Source organism: Heliangelus exortis, chromosome 3 (assembly GCF_036169615.1).
Source record: "Heliangelus exortis chromosome 3, bHelExo1.hap1, whole genome shotgun sequence".
NCBI lineage: Eukaryota > Metazoa > Chordata > Aves > Apodiformes > Trochilidae > Heliangelus > Heliangelus exortis.
The window spans coordinates 107193286-107210470 of NC_092424.1; the positions used below are offsets into that span (position 1 = coordinate 107193286).

At 41.0% G+C, this 17185-nt stretch overlaps 1 protein-coding gene across 2 annotated transcripts in view; it reads left to right on the plus strand.

Moving 5' to 3' along the window:
• The window catches only part of MFSD2B (MFSD2 lysolipid transporter B, sphingolipid), a 36332-nt gene that overhangs the window by 15660 nt on the left and 3487 nt on the right, over positions 1-17185 (plus strand). For both annotated transcript variants that reach the window (XM_071742061.1, XM_071742062.1), the window contains 7 exons: positions 3860-4029; positions 6409-6499; positions 6590-6711; positions 7703-7786; positions 10193-10273; positions 14431-14540; positions 15724-15867. In XM_071742061.1, the coding sequence (XP_071598162.1) occupies positions 3860-4029; positions 6409-6499; positions 6590-6711; positions 7703-7786; positions 10193-10273; positions 14431-14540; positions 15724-15867 (802 nt within the window). The remainder of the gene's footprint in view (positions 1-3859; positions 4030-6408; positions 6500-6589; positions 6712-7702; positions 7787-10192; positions 10274-14430; positions 14541-15723; positions 15868-17185) is intronic.

The following is a 17185-nucleotide window of genomic DNA, read 5'->3' on the forward strand; positions in this document are numbered from 1 at the left end:
AACTGGACTTTCATATGGGATTCTTAATATCTGATTTAAAATATTTTTGCCTTGTAAATGTTTCCATTTTTCTAGCTAAAGAGGAGACATGAATGTTTTATTGTCTCAAATTGCCTGATTGGCAATAAATTCCTTTTGATTTATTGCTAATCAGGCAAACCTATAAAACTCACTCTTAACCAAGCCAGAATAGGGAATAATAATTTTATTTAAAGGTAATTTGTAGGGGAAAAAACAAAGTGCTGATTTTCTATAATATTCGATTAAATAAAGTCTGAAAGTAAATTTGAGTATTTTACTTTTTTACTTTTTTTTTTTCCCTAGTTTGCACTTCCTTTGGTTTGTGTGTTTTATGTTGTAAGTCCAAATAGCAGTCCTGGTTTTTTTCTGAGAAAAATTCTAGAAATTATAGAATCAAGACAGTTAACCTCACCAGAAAAAAAAATTAATTTTGTATGCATGTTCACACCAACTGAAGTATCTCTTTTTATTTCATCTGTATTTATTTAATTATAAGATACACCAGGTAATTTAAGGACTGACTTTGTTTTACTAGAACTAGCACTCTGACTGTGTTATCTTAAAGTATGAAGCCTTCCAGGCCATATATCTGGCTCTTCAGCAATCAAAACCAGACAAATTTTTTTGTTTTGAAGTAAATTGATCAGATAAAAAAAGTTCAATGAAAAATTTTTGAGACTTCCTCTATATATTGTAAATTGAATGTAAGGATTCAATGTAGGTTTTCACTCTGTTCTCTCACCTACTTTACAAAGTAACTGTTGTCTCTGTTGACCACCAGCATTAAGCAAGGTAAAGAGAAAATAGTCAAATACCCAACAAAAGACTTTTTTGTGTCTTTATTTGTCTTTCAGTGTTGTTCTAGACTAACTTTGGATATTTTTGTTGTTGTTCCATCTGTTTTGTTTTCCTGGCAAGAGCCCTCTTCTCTTCCATTAGTCCTAATATTCAGAATACTTGCTTAAATATGCTGAAATCTAGACCAGAGAGGCACAACAAAATGGCCAGAAGTGCTAAAAAAATAATGTCAGAAATTCTAGATACAGTATCCCCTGAGCAACCCAATCCCTTTCTGGCCACACAGAACAGTTGTAATTTGTATTATCATCAACTACCTCAAGAGAAAGTCTGGGCTAGCAGTCATAGGACTAAACAGCAGGAGGTTCCAGTTGTGTTATTCTCTTTGGCACTGACTGTATTCTGAGTCATCTGGCCTAAATTCTGACTAAATCCATGTACCTAGTGTTTTCTATTGTCTGGTTTTATGTATTCAGAGGCTGTGATCCAAATAAATGTGCTTTCCTATCTGCTAGCCCCATGCAAGGTTCCATAGGCATGTGAAATTTGTGCCCATAAAAGCTGTTGAACTCCCTGGCTGAGAGGTGTTGTACATTTATTGTGCCATTTTGTTGTTCAGAAAGGGTTTAACTTTTCAGTGTTCAGCTTTTCTCCTCAGCCAAGTTATTGTGGTGGAATGTACCACACTTTTCACTTTTCAAATATTGGTATTTTTTAATATTTTGAAATGATATTTGTTTGGAGCCAAGTTTTCTTGTAATGGCTATGATTATGTGAGAATCTCCTTTCTTCATCTTTTTAAACAAGTGTTTTACTTAAACACTTCTGCCTTTCCTTGGATTTCATAGAGAATTGTTCTTGATGATAGACTTTCTTGGATTTAGTTTGGTCTTCAGGCATTTCTTCAACTGTTTAAAGAAAAACAGCTGTGTAATATGAAGTGTGCTTCAAAAAAAAAAAAAAGGTTGGGATCATAGGGTCCATTACCCTCTACTGGAGAGCAGCAGAACTGGTTATAATAAATTTTGTCCTGCTGAATATAAGGTAGAAATACAGGGTTCCAAAATTGCTTTAACATAACCCTACTTACATTCTAGACAAAATGCAACCTACTTCCAGGCCCAATCTACTGTCTGAAAAATCAGCTTTCTCAGCTGAGGTGGGAGGTAATACCTTGCAAATTCTCAGCACCAAAGAGCATTGAATTATCCCTGTTTCTCAGCTCTCTGTGCTTCTTAGAAAATAAAGTTTCATAATGATTGTATTTCTGTTGTCTCTTATAGTGCTTCTGAGTTATAATTTATGTAAATGCTTGATAAAATGCAGTTGCAGAGCCCTAAATAAAGGTTAAAACTGTGTGGGTGGTGCTTTGAATGAACTAAACTGGGCCCCTTGTCTTGGGACTGGGTAGTCAACACCTTGGAAGCTTTGCAGGGCCCAGCTGAGACCAGTTTGTGTCCAAGCACTTCAGATCAGGTTGAGGTTAGGTTTTCCACCATCTGCCAGCATTTTTTTGTGTGTATGGACTGAACTGGCTACTGACTGTAGCATTGCTAGTAAGATTGTGAAGTTTTCAGGCAGAGGCTTTTTTTTTTTACTTCACATTGTCACATTGATTCAACTTAATGTCATGTGAAGCCTCAAATTTTCCATGAGAAGTGTTCTCTGGGAACATACTGGCAATGGATTAATGGGTACAAGTCTCCTAGGGAGCCACTCTTTCTGTTTTCTTGGTCTTCCCTAGCTGCATGCAGCTCTTTTTACAGAACACTGTGCACTGCCCTCCCATTAGGTGGAGAAGCACTTTTATTCCTTTACAGGGATACATAAAAAGGCATGTGCCCAAGGTCATCTAGCAAGGCTGTTACAGTGTAGGAAGCTTGAATTATCCTAAACCTAGGAGCTTTTGAAATTCCTGTCACTTCCCAGAGAGAGTGTGATAACCACCAGGATGCAACCTTCTCTGGAAGTGGTCCTTAAAATTATCCCCATGGTGATTTTGATAAAGGGACATGAGACCCCTGGAGCCTCTGGGTGAGAATATGTAGAAAAATCCTGATGTTTAGGTCAATAACAAGAGCATTCCCTCAGTCTTGGTCCCTATTCCTCATCAGCTGGTGTATTCAGCCCTGTGAATCTTCATGCAAAATGCATAAAATAGTCTAGGACAGGAATTCAGGATGCTGGGTATGGCTGTACTGTGTGCAGGCTTGAAATCCCTCAGGCTGAGAAGGTCCTGCAGCCCAGATTACTGACCATTCACCTGCAACAGAGGTGTAACAGTTACCTGCCTTGTTGTCTGATTTTGAGTGAGCTGGATGCCCATGGCTGGATCTTTGCTTTCCCAACTAAAGGCTTTGTTTAGGTTTTTTTAAGTGATGTCTTGTTCTGATGGTACTTGGAGTAGTAGTGATCTGCTTAGTGATCATTGTCTGAGGCTGAGGTAGCTGATTCTGCCTCACTGTGGCCTTACACAGTTAAAAAAAGCTTCTGCTCTTCCCAAAAGCTTTGCAGCTATATTATTTCCAACATAAGCCTGAGGTAAGTTTATTTTATATTGGGAGAACCTAGAGGTCTGATCACATAAGTGGAATGAAAAATGTTTCACAAGTTACTGTCAAGCTTGAGATGAAAAGTCCAAAGCTGTGGCTCCTACTCCTGTTTTGGAAAAATGGCATCCAACATTTAAACTGTAGGTCAGCTCTGGTCCTTTAGATAAAAGGTTTCTATGTTATCCCCTTGTGGATTTTAATCTCAGCCACATCACATACACACATACAGCTTGTATGATAGAGGCTCTTCCATGGAGGCTTCTGAAAGCTGATCAGAAAACAGATGACAAAACTCTCTTCCCTTGAAACTGTTCTGTTACTGACCTTCCAGTTCTGCTGTTCTTTATGTTATTTTGGTTTTTTTTTTCCTGTTCCCTGTAAAAGAAAATGGTTTGAGGTTTCTCTTTAGTGAGACGAATGAGCAAGCTTACAGGCAGTGGAGGAACCAAGTTTTCATACTCAGTACATATTTGTGCTTCCTTCTTCAGGAATGACCATGGAAGTTCTTGGAACTTTGATTGGAGCTGCCCTTCAGGGGCAGATTGTGGCCAGTGCTCATGTTTCTCATCACTGCCCTACCAATCCCTCAGTAAACACAACTGATTCCTGGCATGACACTCCCAGCTTTTCAGACCCCTCAGATTTCCTGTCTCATCAAGTAAGTGTGGGAACATGTTATAATGTTTTAGAGAGGTTGGGAGGAGAAAAGACTGAGGACAAAAGAGGGCAACTAGGCTGGTGAAGGAACTCGAGCACAGATCCTATGAGGAGAGGCTGAGGGAGCTGGGGGTGTTCAGCCTGGAGAAGAGGAGGCTCAGGGGAGACCTCATCACTCTCTACAACTCCCTGAAAGGAGGTTGGAGCCAGAGGGGGGTTGGGCTCTTTTCCCAGGCAACTCTCAGCAAGACAAGAGGGCACAAGAGGTCTCAAGTTGTGCCAGGGGGAGGTTTAGGTTGGACATTAGAAAGAATTTCTTTACTGAGAGGGTGTGATCAGACATTGGAATGGGCTGCCCAGGGAAGTGGTGGATTCTCCATCCCTGGAGATATTTAAAAAGAGCCTGGATGTGGCACTCAGTGCCATGGGCTGGGAACTGCAGCGGGAGTGGATCAAGGGTTGGACTTGATGATCTCTGAGGTCCCTTCCAACCCAGCCAATTCTATGGTTCTATGACAACCCTGAGGAGAAGGACTTGGGGATGGTGGTGGAGCAGAAGCTTAACATGAGACATCAGGGAGCTCTTGCAGCCCAGAAAGCCAACCAGGTCCTGGGCTGCACCAAAAGAAGCTCAGACAGTCAAGGGACGTGATTCTCCCCCTCTCCTCTGCTCTCATGAGTCCCCACCTGGAGCAATGTGTCCAGTTCTGGAGTCCCCAACATCAGGACACAGAGCTCCTGGAACATGTCCAGAGGAGAGACACTAAAATGGTCAGAGGGTTGGAGCACCTCCCCTGTGAAGCCAGGCTGAGGAAGCTGGGGTTGTTCAGCCTGGAGGAGGCTCTGAGGTGACCTTGTAGCAGCTTTCCAGTATCTGAAGGGGGTCTACAGGGAAGCTGGGGTAGGGCTTTTTACATTGGTGTGTAGTGAGAGGACAAGGGGAAGTGGTTTCAAACTTGAGGAGGGGAGATTTAGGTTAAACATTAGCAAAAAATTCTTTCCCAGGGTGGGGAGACACTGGCACAGGTTGCCCAAGGAAGTTGTGGATGCCCCATCCCTGGAAGTGTTCAAGGCCAGGTTGGATGGGGCTTGAGCAACCTGGTCTTGTGTGAGGTGTCCCTGCCCATACAGGGGGTTGGAACTTGATCTTTAAGGTCCTTCCAGTTGTAGCCATTCTATGATTCTGTGAATTTAGGTATCTACAATACTGAAGTCTGTAGCCTGTGAAAGCCATAATTAATAGTGTAAAAGTACTCTGAGTTAATTTATACCTTAGATATAAAAAATCCCAAACCTTTATCCTAAATAAAGAATAGTCCTGCATTCCTTTATTTTACCAAGTCTCTTTCTGAAATGTAAATATCTTAACAAGAGCTGTTGTCTTGAAGATTGTCTATATTTACATAGTTCATCTGACTACCTTTGCATCTATAATAAGTGACTTTATATTTAGGAGTACATTCTGATAATTGCATGATTATTTACCAGCTGCTTCCTAGGTTTCTAATCATTTCATTTGCAACAAATAATTGATCATTTGTAATGCAGTTCTCCTATCAAATAATCACTGTGATATAAATCTCTGTAGCCAGCTCTTATTTTATCTTTGATAACACAGTACAAAATAAATTATTACAGAATACTAAATAAAAACAGTTTTTTAAGCAGTGTTCAAGAGTCAGTGTGATCAGAGTTAGAAACAATGAATGTGTTCTGATGGTGTGGGAGGTATCCCTGGAGGCTTTGTTCCCCTGGGTAATAGGAGACAAGGATTTCTGAATTTGCTCCAGTATCTCACTAAGTATCCAGGAAAACCAGCATGCAAGCTACCATAGTCTCAAAATACTGGCATGAGAGTGTGATTTCTGAAATTCATTGGTGCCTAAAGAAAGCTTTTATCATTTTGTATCAAGGTAGTAACTGTAGTAATTATATCTGCATGAGTACTGAGACCTCTCCTACCCAGCATGAGGATACAGACTGCAGTCTGTGTAGCTAAATCCACTGGATCCAGTAAAAATCAGAATTACTCTGTGGATGCTGCATGTTATGGATTGATGACTGTTGGTGTCTAGTCTCAACATAAGCAAATTTTTAAATCATTCATGTTGCCAACACAGTAGCCCTTTTGTTTACAGCTTCTTTTTTAAATTATTTTTTCAAGAAATACATACTTATGTGCCCTGGATTTATCCTGAAGGAGGTGTTGTTTATAAATGAACTGCAGAAATGAACATTTTTCAGAGAGGAAAAAAACAGTTGGCTGTATGTAGACTTGCTTTCATATTTGCAGATAAATCACCAAAAAAAGGCTGAGATTTTCATAATGACTTGCCATTCTTCTGTCACAATTTCAAATCCATCTTTTTTCTTTTCAAAGGCAAAGGTTTATATGATTGCAGCAGGGGTCATAGGAGGTGTGTATCTTATTGGAATTATCATTCTTTTCCTTGGAGTAAAGGAAAAAGATGGTAAGATGTATTTAAATAAACATTTAATAATAATTCTTTCACATTCATTTCTGGAAAAGATTGTTATTTTATGTTTTCTGCTCCTTTTAGATCCTTATGCCTTAAGTTCAGACAGAACAATTCCTTTTTGCAAGGGGCTTGGACTCACCATGAAGCACAGTCCCTATGTGAAGTTTACAGCTTCATTTCTTCTCATCTCAACAGCAGTTCAGGTAACTTCAGAATCTCTCAGTCATTGGCCTCCAGTCCTAGCATGGGAGAATCTGCAGCAGATAAAATGCAAATAACCTTTGGCTTTTGGCTGGAGGTGGTGATCTAGGGGGTGGTGCCTTCCCCTACAAATCAGTAGGGAACCAGAGTCTTTTTTTGAGTGCCTGGGGTCCTGTGCAACTGGAGATGGTTCTTCAAACAGGAGGCAAAACCATTTGATGGTTTTGGTCTTGACCATTTTTTTTTTTTATTCTTTTTAAAATTTATTTTATTTTATTCTTTTTTCCTTCCATAAAAGGTGAGGAACTCTTCCAAGTGACCTCGATTGGGTCACTCTATGTTATCCATCTACAATGTCCTGTGGCTTTAGTTGCTCAGAAGATGCTTTTTCTCTTCTCTCTGTTCTTCCCTGTACCATGGGCCTCTTTCAACTGTTGCCCCTTCCCGTTGCACAGGTGACTGTTCTCAGGTGGTGGCTGAACTGGGTCTCAGGGAGCAGTGTGTGATGGAAGGCATTAGGTCAGAGTAAAATGATGTTCAGAGGCAGGAGGCCTTACTTGTCTCAGAGTTAGACAGAGCTAATTTTCAAATGAAGACCTGCTGTTCAATGTGGCCCTCACAAAAAGGTTGTAGATTTAGAGATTTAGAGCATTGCTTCAGAAAAGGGAGAGAAATTTCTTGCAGTAGTTTGCAGCTGTCGCTGTTGGCAACCGTGCAAGGCAAAAGCAACATAGGGAATAAAGCCTTGAGACAGAATCCTCTCATAAGGCAGTTCCTGTTTTGGTAATTTTTATGCTGTATTAGGTGCATGGTTTGCCTCTTGGTTGCCCTGGTATTATTGACAGGTTTCTCCTGTCAGAATGAGATACCCAAATGCTACATGTAACAAATCAGTCACCAACTATGTTTGGCTCATGTGCAGTGTGACAACATTTTTGTCTTTTTAAATTTTCTTTCTTTTTTGATGGCCACCAAATGTCTTTAATTCAACAGCTGGAGCAGAGCAACTTTGTCCTATTCTGCACTCATGCTGCTGATCTACGCAATCACTTCCAGTATTTGGTGGTGACCATCTTGGTGAGTAGCACTTCTTGTCCATGTTTTTCTTTGGTAGCTGGTTCTCACTGGGTTTTCCTGGCACAAAATAACAGAAGACAACAAGAGTTTTAAGTTTTAAGAAGCTACACTATCTTTTGCATTGCCTGTTGGAAATAAAGCTGGTGTTCCCTACTGCACTTCTAAAAAAATTAATGTTTTAGAGCTTTTTATTCTTTTTTTGTTGCTTATACCTGTAAGTCACTTTCTGCTCCTGTAAAAGCCAAAAGCTCCTGCCAGAAAGGAGGTCTGGCATTTTAGCACCTATTTTCCTTTCCCCAGTCTGATTTGTTGAAAATTAAACAACTTTAATTTGTTAATTCACACACACAAGCCTTCTGCAGGGATACACACAGCTTGCAAGGATAAAAATTTTAAATATCCACAGATATGAAGATTCCTCTCCAGAGCAATTGGCAGTGTGAGAAAAAGATCTTTTAGAGAAACTTTTATTTTTGGCATGCAGAGGTAGAATTCTGCTTGTGTAGCTTAACTTACAATTCAGTTACACACTGCTACTGTATTGCATGTTTTACTTTATGATTAGTAGTATTAGTTGAAAGCTGCCATTCTCACCCTTCTGATCAAAGTCCTTTTAGCACAAGCATTTAATGTTGCATAATTGTTAGGATGTGCATATAGAATACTGTAGCAGTCATTTTCAGGGAAGCTGTTGTATGATTTCTGATCCATTTGTCACAGAAACTTTGTGGAACCATCTTAAGGGAACTCCATTTCCACTTTTTGTTCCCATCCCACTATTTCTATCCTTTTTTAGTTTTTCCTTTCCCACATAATAAGATAGATCTTTTCCAGTTATTAAAACCAAAGTGTTGTAGAGCAAGGGATGACTTGAGCTTCTGCAAGTAGTGGACACCAAAATAGAGAGATGAGACAGTAATGTTAAAGCCAGTAAAAAATGGAATGTAACTGTAAAAATGATATAACATTTGTCATTAGTAGCAGTGTTTCAGTGCACTGGTACTTGCATTGGTACAACTACAGGTACAATGTTGCCTGTACTTGTTTCTGCAACCAGGTGAGTATTGCAGTATATGAAATGGTGATGTTGATTGTAGGAGACTATTTCAAAGAATAATAGTGGTTTGGGTTGGAAGGGACCTTAAAGATCACCTTGGTCCAACCCCTCTGCCATAGGCAGTGACTTCTCCCACCAGACCAGGTTGCTCAAAGCCCCATCCAACCTGGTCCTGAACATTTCTAGGGATGGGGCATTCACAAATCCCCTGGGCAACCTGTTCTAGTGTCTCACCACACTCATTTTCTTCCTAATATCTAATCTAAAGCTACATCCTCCTAGTTTAAAACCCCTTCCCCCTCATCCTATCCTTACATACCCTTGTAAAAAGTCCTTCCCCTTCCTTCTGTAGCTCCTTCAGGTACTGAATGGCTGCTGTAAGGTCTCCCTGGAGCCTTCTCTTCTACAGGCTGAACAACCCCAGCTCTCTCTGCCTGCCTTCACAGGAGGGATGCTCTAGCACTCTGATCATCTTTGTGGCCTTCCTCTGGACTCACTCCAAGAGTTCCATTTGCTTCCTATGTTGGGAACTCCAGAACTGGACACTACTCCAGGTGGGGTTTCACAAGAATGGAGTAGAAGGGCAGAATCTTCTCCCTTGCCCTGGCCACACTTCTTTTGATGCAGCCCAGGATCCAGGTGGCTTTCTGGGCTGCAAGCACCACGCTGCCTGCTCATGCTGAGCTTCTCAGCAGCCAGCACCCCCAGGTTCTTTACCTCAGGGCTGTTCTCAACCCATTCTTTGCCCAACCTGGATTTGCCTCAGCCCATGTCCAGGACCTTGCATAGGGCCTTGATGAACTTTGCACAGTCCCACCTCTCCAGCCTGGCAAGGTCCCTCTGGATGAGATCTCATTTATCTCATTTCTCTTAGTTGTTCCTAAGAATAAACATGTAGTATAGGATATGTCAAAGTATATCTGAAGATAAATGTATCTTGCACTTCTTGCACCCCTACAATGGGCTTAATTCACTTGTTTTTTGTCAAGATAATGAGGCAAAAGACATTTGCACCAAGTACGACTTTTTGCAATATGTTTGAACTTTGATGACTGGATCACATATAGCTTTGGCTGCTGTGACCTACATTAGCAAAAGGAAAATTTAAGACACTGCCTTTACATACTGGATTGTGGGAACATCTCTCATAAATAGGTTTTGTTTGTAATATATAATAGTGAAGTAAAAAACCTCCAAGCACTCAAAGGATGAGGAGAAACAGGAATCTGCAAGTTCACCTTCCTTTGAAACCATAATATGCAAGACAAAAAGATGTGTATGAGCTGTACAGCTGAAGAAGTAAGTCTCTGGCAGTAATCACAGTGCAGATGTTTTTTTGTCACTTGTAGGTATCAGCAGCTGTGAGCATTCCCTTCTGGCAGAAGTTTCTGCAGCGATTTGGCAAGAAGTGTGCAGCATGTGGGATTTCGGTAAGCAAATCCCTTGAGAAAAAATCTGCTTGTGGTCACTTCATTTGACAACTTGAGCTGCTTCAGGAGCCTTTAAAGTGCTTATAATTTCAAGCTATGTGAAATTTGCTTGGTTTCAGAGTTTGTTTTAAATTGTTATATCAAATTTCAGACAGATTCCAAGTTTCTGTGAGAAACTTATGAGAAATTGATGCTGAAGGGAGCTCCCAGTTCATTTAAGAATCTGCAGAAGCATGTGGCTGCTTCCAGAGGTGAACCCCAAAGAGGTTTTTATAAATTCAGATCTGTGTTGCCTTAGATTGACAAGTTATCTGTTGTATAAGTCTTGTTTTGTCTTTTTATACAGTCAGCTGAGCTGGCAACATCCATAATTCAGGTACAGAGAAGAAAACACATGTCTGTTACACATCTTTCTCTAGAAATGTAAGAGGTTGGGGTGCCCACATCCTTTTGAATGGAGTTGGACAGTTATTAGTGAAATAAAGAAACAGGTGACCTACCTGAGCAAAGAAGCCTAGTTTAACTTTGACACAGCTCTGCAAAGCCACCTCAGTGAGGCTGCCCTCATCTCTGATGGATTGTTTTGAGTCCTTCATTTAGTGCAGACAGCAGCAATTTTCTGTCATCATCCTCAGTGAGTCACTGAATAGGCCTCTTCCTCCCTATTTTTCCTCTGTTTGCCTTCAATTAGTTATGAAAGAGGAAAGAAATACTGTCTGCCTTGTGTACAACAAAGCACAAGGACTTGGAAAATACAGCCTGAAGCTATATATAAAAATCTAAACAAAGCTGAAAAATTTAGGTCTGGTGACACTTGTTGAATAAAATTGAATGGTTATAATTTTTGGAATTAAAATCTCTGTGTTGGAATTGCTTCCAAAGAATTAGAAGTAACTTCAAAGCCCATGTTTCAAACATGCTGAATTGTTATGTGTTTTGAAGTAGGCATCTGGTATCCAAGTCCTATCTTCATTTCTTTCTTACCACTTGAAGAGTGGTAAAAAACTAAATGGAATTGCCAAAAGCAGTACTGGACCATTGACTGGACCAGGGAATGCAGATTTCCATCTTAGGAAATCTCCTCTGTCTACCTGGCTATGAAAAATGCTTTCTCCAACCAACTTGGCTCTATAAATTTAGTTTAACATGACTGGAAAGCCTGTCAGCACCTCTGTAAACATGGTTTAACTTAATTTTACAGTTGAGTTGCTTGACTGTATTATGGTCTAAGTGAGGGCTGGATTGAAAAAAAGCCACCTCTCTATTTCACCTTGTAGACATTTCTCAAGGGACTCTGTGTGCTCAGTGATGGATTTTGTGTCTGGCAATGCATCACAGGGGCTTTCTATAGTACCACGTTGTGTGATCTGTACAAGTAGTCTCTTCTCTCTCACAGTGAAATAAAATCCCATCATTTAGGGCTCCTACGTATGTCACTGGGAAATGTTCTTCTGGAAGGGAAAGAGATGGGAGAAAACAAGTTTTGCTCTCCAAAACCTTACTCAGGTTTCAGGGTGAAGATTTAATTTGAAATTCAGTTTCCTGAAAAAAAATTCGCATTGCTTCAGACTATTTTTTCCTGTTAAATTGGTTCTATGTTGACCCCTGAAAAAGTATAGAAGGCAGGATAGGTAGATAAGTAACAAGAATCTTGGCTTCCTTCCACTGACACTGCTCCCTTTTCACTCATGCTTCCATGAGACAGCCAAGAGTCCAAGTCTTGAGTAAGGATCTAAACTTCATAGAAGTTTAAGGCCTACACTTTCTGTAAGTACAGGGTCATACCCAAGCAGGATCCTTGGTAGCATTCTTCCCTGGAACTGATCAGGTTGGTGCACAGGCTAGAAATGATCTTTTTCTGTTTATTTGCTTCTGCTTCCACGTGCTGTGTTCATTTAGATTGTCTGCTCTGCCCTCATGGGGCAAACAGGGAACTTACACTCAGGCTCTCAGCTGGTGACTGGGGGTGAGGTTGTTGTGAGAAATTTTAGGTGTGGAAGTCTGGCAGCTGCACAGGTCATGGTTTTGGCAAGGTGTCTAAAAGCAGATCTCTCTCTTTCACCACTTTCATCTTAACCAGTGAAAGGTTTTGGCTCTTTTGGGGTTTTTTTGGAGGACTTATTAAAATAAAGAAAAAATCCAAAACTGCCCCAAGTCTTTTCTCCTCCCCCCACACAATGCAATTGTTTTTTTGCCATCTACCAGCACTGTGGAGACTTGTCCTTGGATAAATCCTGGCTGCACAGCCCCTTTTCCACTCTCCCATCCCTGTTCCCACTCTCAGCCTAGCTGCATCTCTTCCTCATTTCCACTTCCCAACATGCTCCCAGTGCCACCTCCAGCACCCCAGCCCCTAGGGTAACTTTTCCATAGTGCTGCCAGGGTATGGATGGAAGACATGTGGTAGCTGTAAGGTATCATTTATGGCTGGGAGGGCAGCAGCCCTGTGCCTGGGGAGCAGGGTGCCTATAATGGAGTATTCCCCTTCCAAGTAAGGAAGAAAGAGATGCATTAGCTGTTTATTGCAGCAGGAACACTGGCCCCATGATTCCACTACCATTGCCTGAGTGAGACTTCAGGGCATCGTAGCCTCAGTCCTGTGGGATGTGCTTCTCTTTCAGTAGAAAATTACAGTTGCAATGATTATTAGTATTGATCTAGAATTTTGTTTAAGTGCTTTGGTTTCTGAGTGGGTGCTCCATGTGGAGCTTAAGGCAGTCATAAAATTGCTGCGAGGCAACATAAAATCTTGTATTGCTGGAGTGCTCTCTTGTGGTGAAATAACAATTTTGCCACAACGTTGTGCTAATGTGAGGCTTATCTGCCTTTGCTAGGAACCTGCATTCAGGAAAGGTTATTTTCTGCCTCCTTAGGTTAGAGAGCAAATGCTGTAGATGAGAAATGCATTTAAAACATAAACATAATGGATTAGACTCCAGGACGCCCGGAATCACTTATCATACAGGCCTGTAAATAGCAGTGCTTAGGGGAATTGCTCTATGTGAAAGCTCTTCTCATACCCCAACTCCCAAGCTGCAAGTATAGAGGATTGAAACACTTAATGTTAAACTAATCCCCCATCATTAAAAAGCTCTGTAGATAAGCCCTTGCTTCTGGATTCTACATGTGCTGTGCCCGTGGTTCAGAGGCGTGGGAGGTGGAGCATGTGATGGGTACAGGACAGCTGGGCTGCAGGCATTCCATCAGCATTTTAAACAGTGGTGGATTTTCAGTCCTGTAAGCCCCTTGCTTCAAGTTGAAGTTGAGGGAATCTGGTGGGGTTAAGTACTGTCAGAAAACAAATCCTGAGCCTCTCAAATTAGTTTGGTTTTGAGGGTAGCCTCGGTGACTTGAGCAATGCCATGAGCATACCTGGCAATGTGGAGCTGGGGAAGCCACACTGCCTGCCTGGTTTTAGTTATTGTTGAGCACCTAGATCACTTGCAAGTGGTCATTGGAAATGAAGGTGTAAGCAAGCACTTCCTCACTCAAGGCTTAATATCCTGCTTCACAGATCATCTTTACAGCTTAAAATGAACATTGAACCCCTGCCCCTCCCCTTGAAATGTAGTGTAATGATGTTTCAAGGCATTGATAGTTTATTTAAATTGAAAGAGGATTATTTGCAATGATAATTCCACTGGCCTAGAATAGAAAATGGTATTTGGTCAAGTTTGTTAGTAAATTGGCAGAAAAATCTCAGCCCAAGCTGATTAGTGATCTCCCAAGAAGAATCTGGGCACAGTTTGGGAACTAGCCCACATCAGGGTTCTTCACAAATATTATTTATATGGCCACACTTCTTTTGGAGACTGTGAATGTTTTGGAGTATGAATGTGGTTCTGACAGTTTGCTTCATGACTGCTGAATAGGTTCTTGGGACTGTTTGATTTACTGGTGTAGTTATGGCCCTAATAGTGCTAACAGAGAAGGCACCACCATGGCTTGTCCTTTTTTTCTCTGATTCTTCTGGATAGATAAATACAGATTGGCTTAAGGATCTTTGGAAATACCATTTCAGGAAAATACTGAGGTGTTAAAGTGTTGTTGTGCTTGAACTGTTTCAAACCAGAATCTTGTATTTTGCAGGGAACTGTCTAAGTACCATTGAGCAGTGAATATTGTAAGTTAGATGTCCTGTTTTTCTTCTTCCTCAGTGGATGATTCCTTTTACAGTCATGCTAGTGACTATTCCAAACCTGATCCTGGCTTACTTCGTGGCCTTTGCCTCTGGTCTGAGCATTGCAGCATCTCTTCTGTTGCCATGGTAGGAAAATTTTATATTTGAGGTGGGGAAGGAGTATATGTCTACATTACCTGTCTGTCTGCATGGAATTTGCCTCCAAAAGAGGCAGAATTTGGCTGGGTCATTTCTTCCAATAATCTGTTTCTGCTTTTATGATAGAGGCTATTTGCAATTATATGACTTCTGTTGCCCTATTGTAAACAGAGTATGTCTACTATAACTGCTCATTATACTTAAGGGTATGCAGATGAATCAATATTCTATAGAACTTGTGAGAATAGTAAATCATTTGTTTAAGTTTGCTTTCTAACAGAACTAGAGGAATGATCAACTTAGATAAATCAACTAATGCTGAGTAATTAATAAGCAGCAAAGGAAATAATCAAAGCTATGTAGCCCTACTCGAGCAGTCCTCTGTTACAGACCAAATGACACAAGGATAGGCTTGAAAAAAGAACTGAGCAAAGGACCCTAAATTCTCTTGAGGACCAATAATAAGGGGAGGAAAAACTACTCAAGGATGAGCAGGATGGAATATCCCTCTCCAGAAGAAGTAATCATTATTCAGGTCAAATTGACCAGAAAGCAGGACTGTTGCTTAAAGATGTTTTGCATTGCTCATTTGCATAATACCCTGAAAAATCCAAGTGATCATGGAAACATACTTTGAAATAAACAGGAAGACTACAAAAGCTTTTCTCAACAGAGGGTGAGAAGCCCTTTTTTCCAACAGTAAGTCACAACATATATTGGAAATAAAATGTCAGTTCACAATTGACATTTGAGCATCTTCCATTCTGATTCTCCATTAAGAAATTCAGTCTCTTTGAAGAAGAGATGGAATAGGCCTCATTGATTTCTGAAAATTATGATATCTTGTCAAAAGAGTTATTTCACAGATTTAGAGTCCCTTGAAATATCACAACTTCTGATTGGAATGAGAGGCAGTCTGTCACCTCCCAGCAAGTGTTTGATAGTTTTTCAGTTGTTTTTCTACTTCATAATATGTGGACATGTGTTTCTTACGTGGATTTTTGCCTTTATGTCCAGCAGTAGGATTTCTGAACTGGATTCTTTCATGTGTATGGCTACATCAACCAGAATTTAAAAAGGGAGGAGGGACTTTTTTTTGGACAAAACAAGTAAGTTTGGAATTGGAAAAGAAATTTTGGCTTGAGTTTTCCTTTATCTTGCTCATCTCTAGGTCAATGCTGCCTGATGTTGTTGATAACTTTCGCCTGCAGAACCCTCATGGAAAAGGACATGAAACCATTTTCTATTCTTCTTATGTGTTCTTTACCAAGATGTCAGCAGGAATTGGCTTAGGAATTTCTGCAGCAGGGCTGGAGTAAGTAACACTGTGTTTCCTCTTAGTGGATCTACTCTGAATACATTCTGAGGTTACTTCACCTTTACCTTGTGAAGTTAATTGCCTGAGGCTGAAAGCTCTCCAGATGGCTGACCACTAAAGATGGAAGTGTTGTCATCTAGGTCAGCATTGTCACCTGCCCTAACATATTTCAGTTCAGAAAGACCTGAGTTCCCTTTGGATTTTCCCCTTTCCAAATTAATCATGTAAATTTTATTGGCTTATATGAATAAAGAACTAAAGCATGAAAGCTCTGCAGATGAAGGTCCCTCAGAAGGGATACAGCTGATTTCTGCTTTCCTTGTTGCATCTGGGTTGGGTTATGTATATCATAGAATGGTGGGGGTAGAAGAGACCTTAAAGATCATCTGGTTCCAACCCCCCTGTGTGGGCAGGGACACCTCCCATTCAGCCAGGTTGCTCAAAGCCCCATCCAGCATCCAGGTAGGATCTTGCAAGGATTGAGTAGAGAGGGAGAATCACCTCCCTCAGCCTGCTGGCCATGCTTCTTTTTATGCAGCCCAGGATACAGTTGGCTCTGTAGGCTGCAAACATGCATTTACTGCTCAGCTTGAGGTTCTCATCAGCCAGCACCCCCAAGTCCTTTTCCTCAGGGCTGTTCTCAACACATTCTCTGCCCCACATGTAATTGTGCTTGGGATTACCCCAGCCCACATGCACCACCCTGCACAATGAGCTTGTAAGATTTTACATGGGTTGGAGTGCTTTCAGAGGTGCCTAGAGGCCTGTTCAGTAGCAAAGGGTCACCAGTTCCTGCGTAGTTCTGGGAAACTGAACACTGATTGGAGTCAGGAATAGTTTTCCCCACAGCTCTGCCCATCACCTAGTTTGGAAAATAATTTGTGTTCTCCTTCCACTTTTGTCCTGTCTGTTCTGACTCGACAGTCAGGTTTAGAAAGTGATCAGTCATCTTCTACCCTGCTTTGGTTCTTGACCAAGCAGAAGGGACCTTCCCCTGCAGCTGCTGCAGCACACGAGCACACAGCAAACACTTGGAAGATCACTTGTGTGAAATAGTGTCTAGCCCTTGGCTCCAAGTTAGGTTTTAGTAACTAGAATGTTTTGCTTCAGGGCCTTCAGCTGGAACTACTAAATAACAGGCAGTGCTTGGCTGAACATTTTGGGCTTAGGAATTTTAGATGCTTGCTGCAAACACCCTCAAAGAAGTGGATGTTCACCAACCACCCCCTTTTCAATTGCATTTGAGTTACCCCCCAGCAATTTGCCAAGGCAGATGCTTGTGGGAGAACACAGAAGACAAAGTGATGCTCTGCAC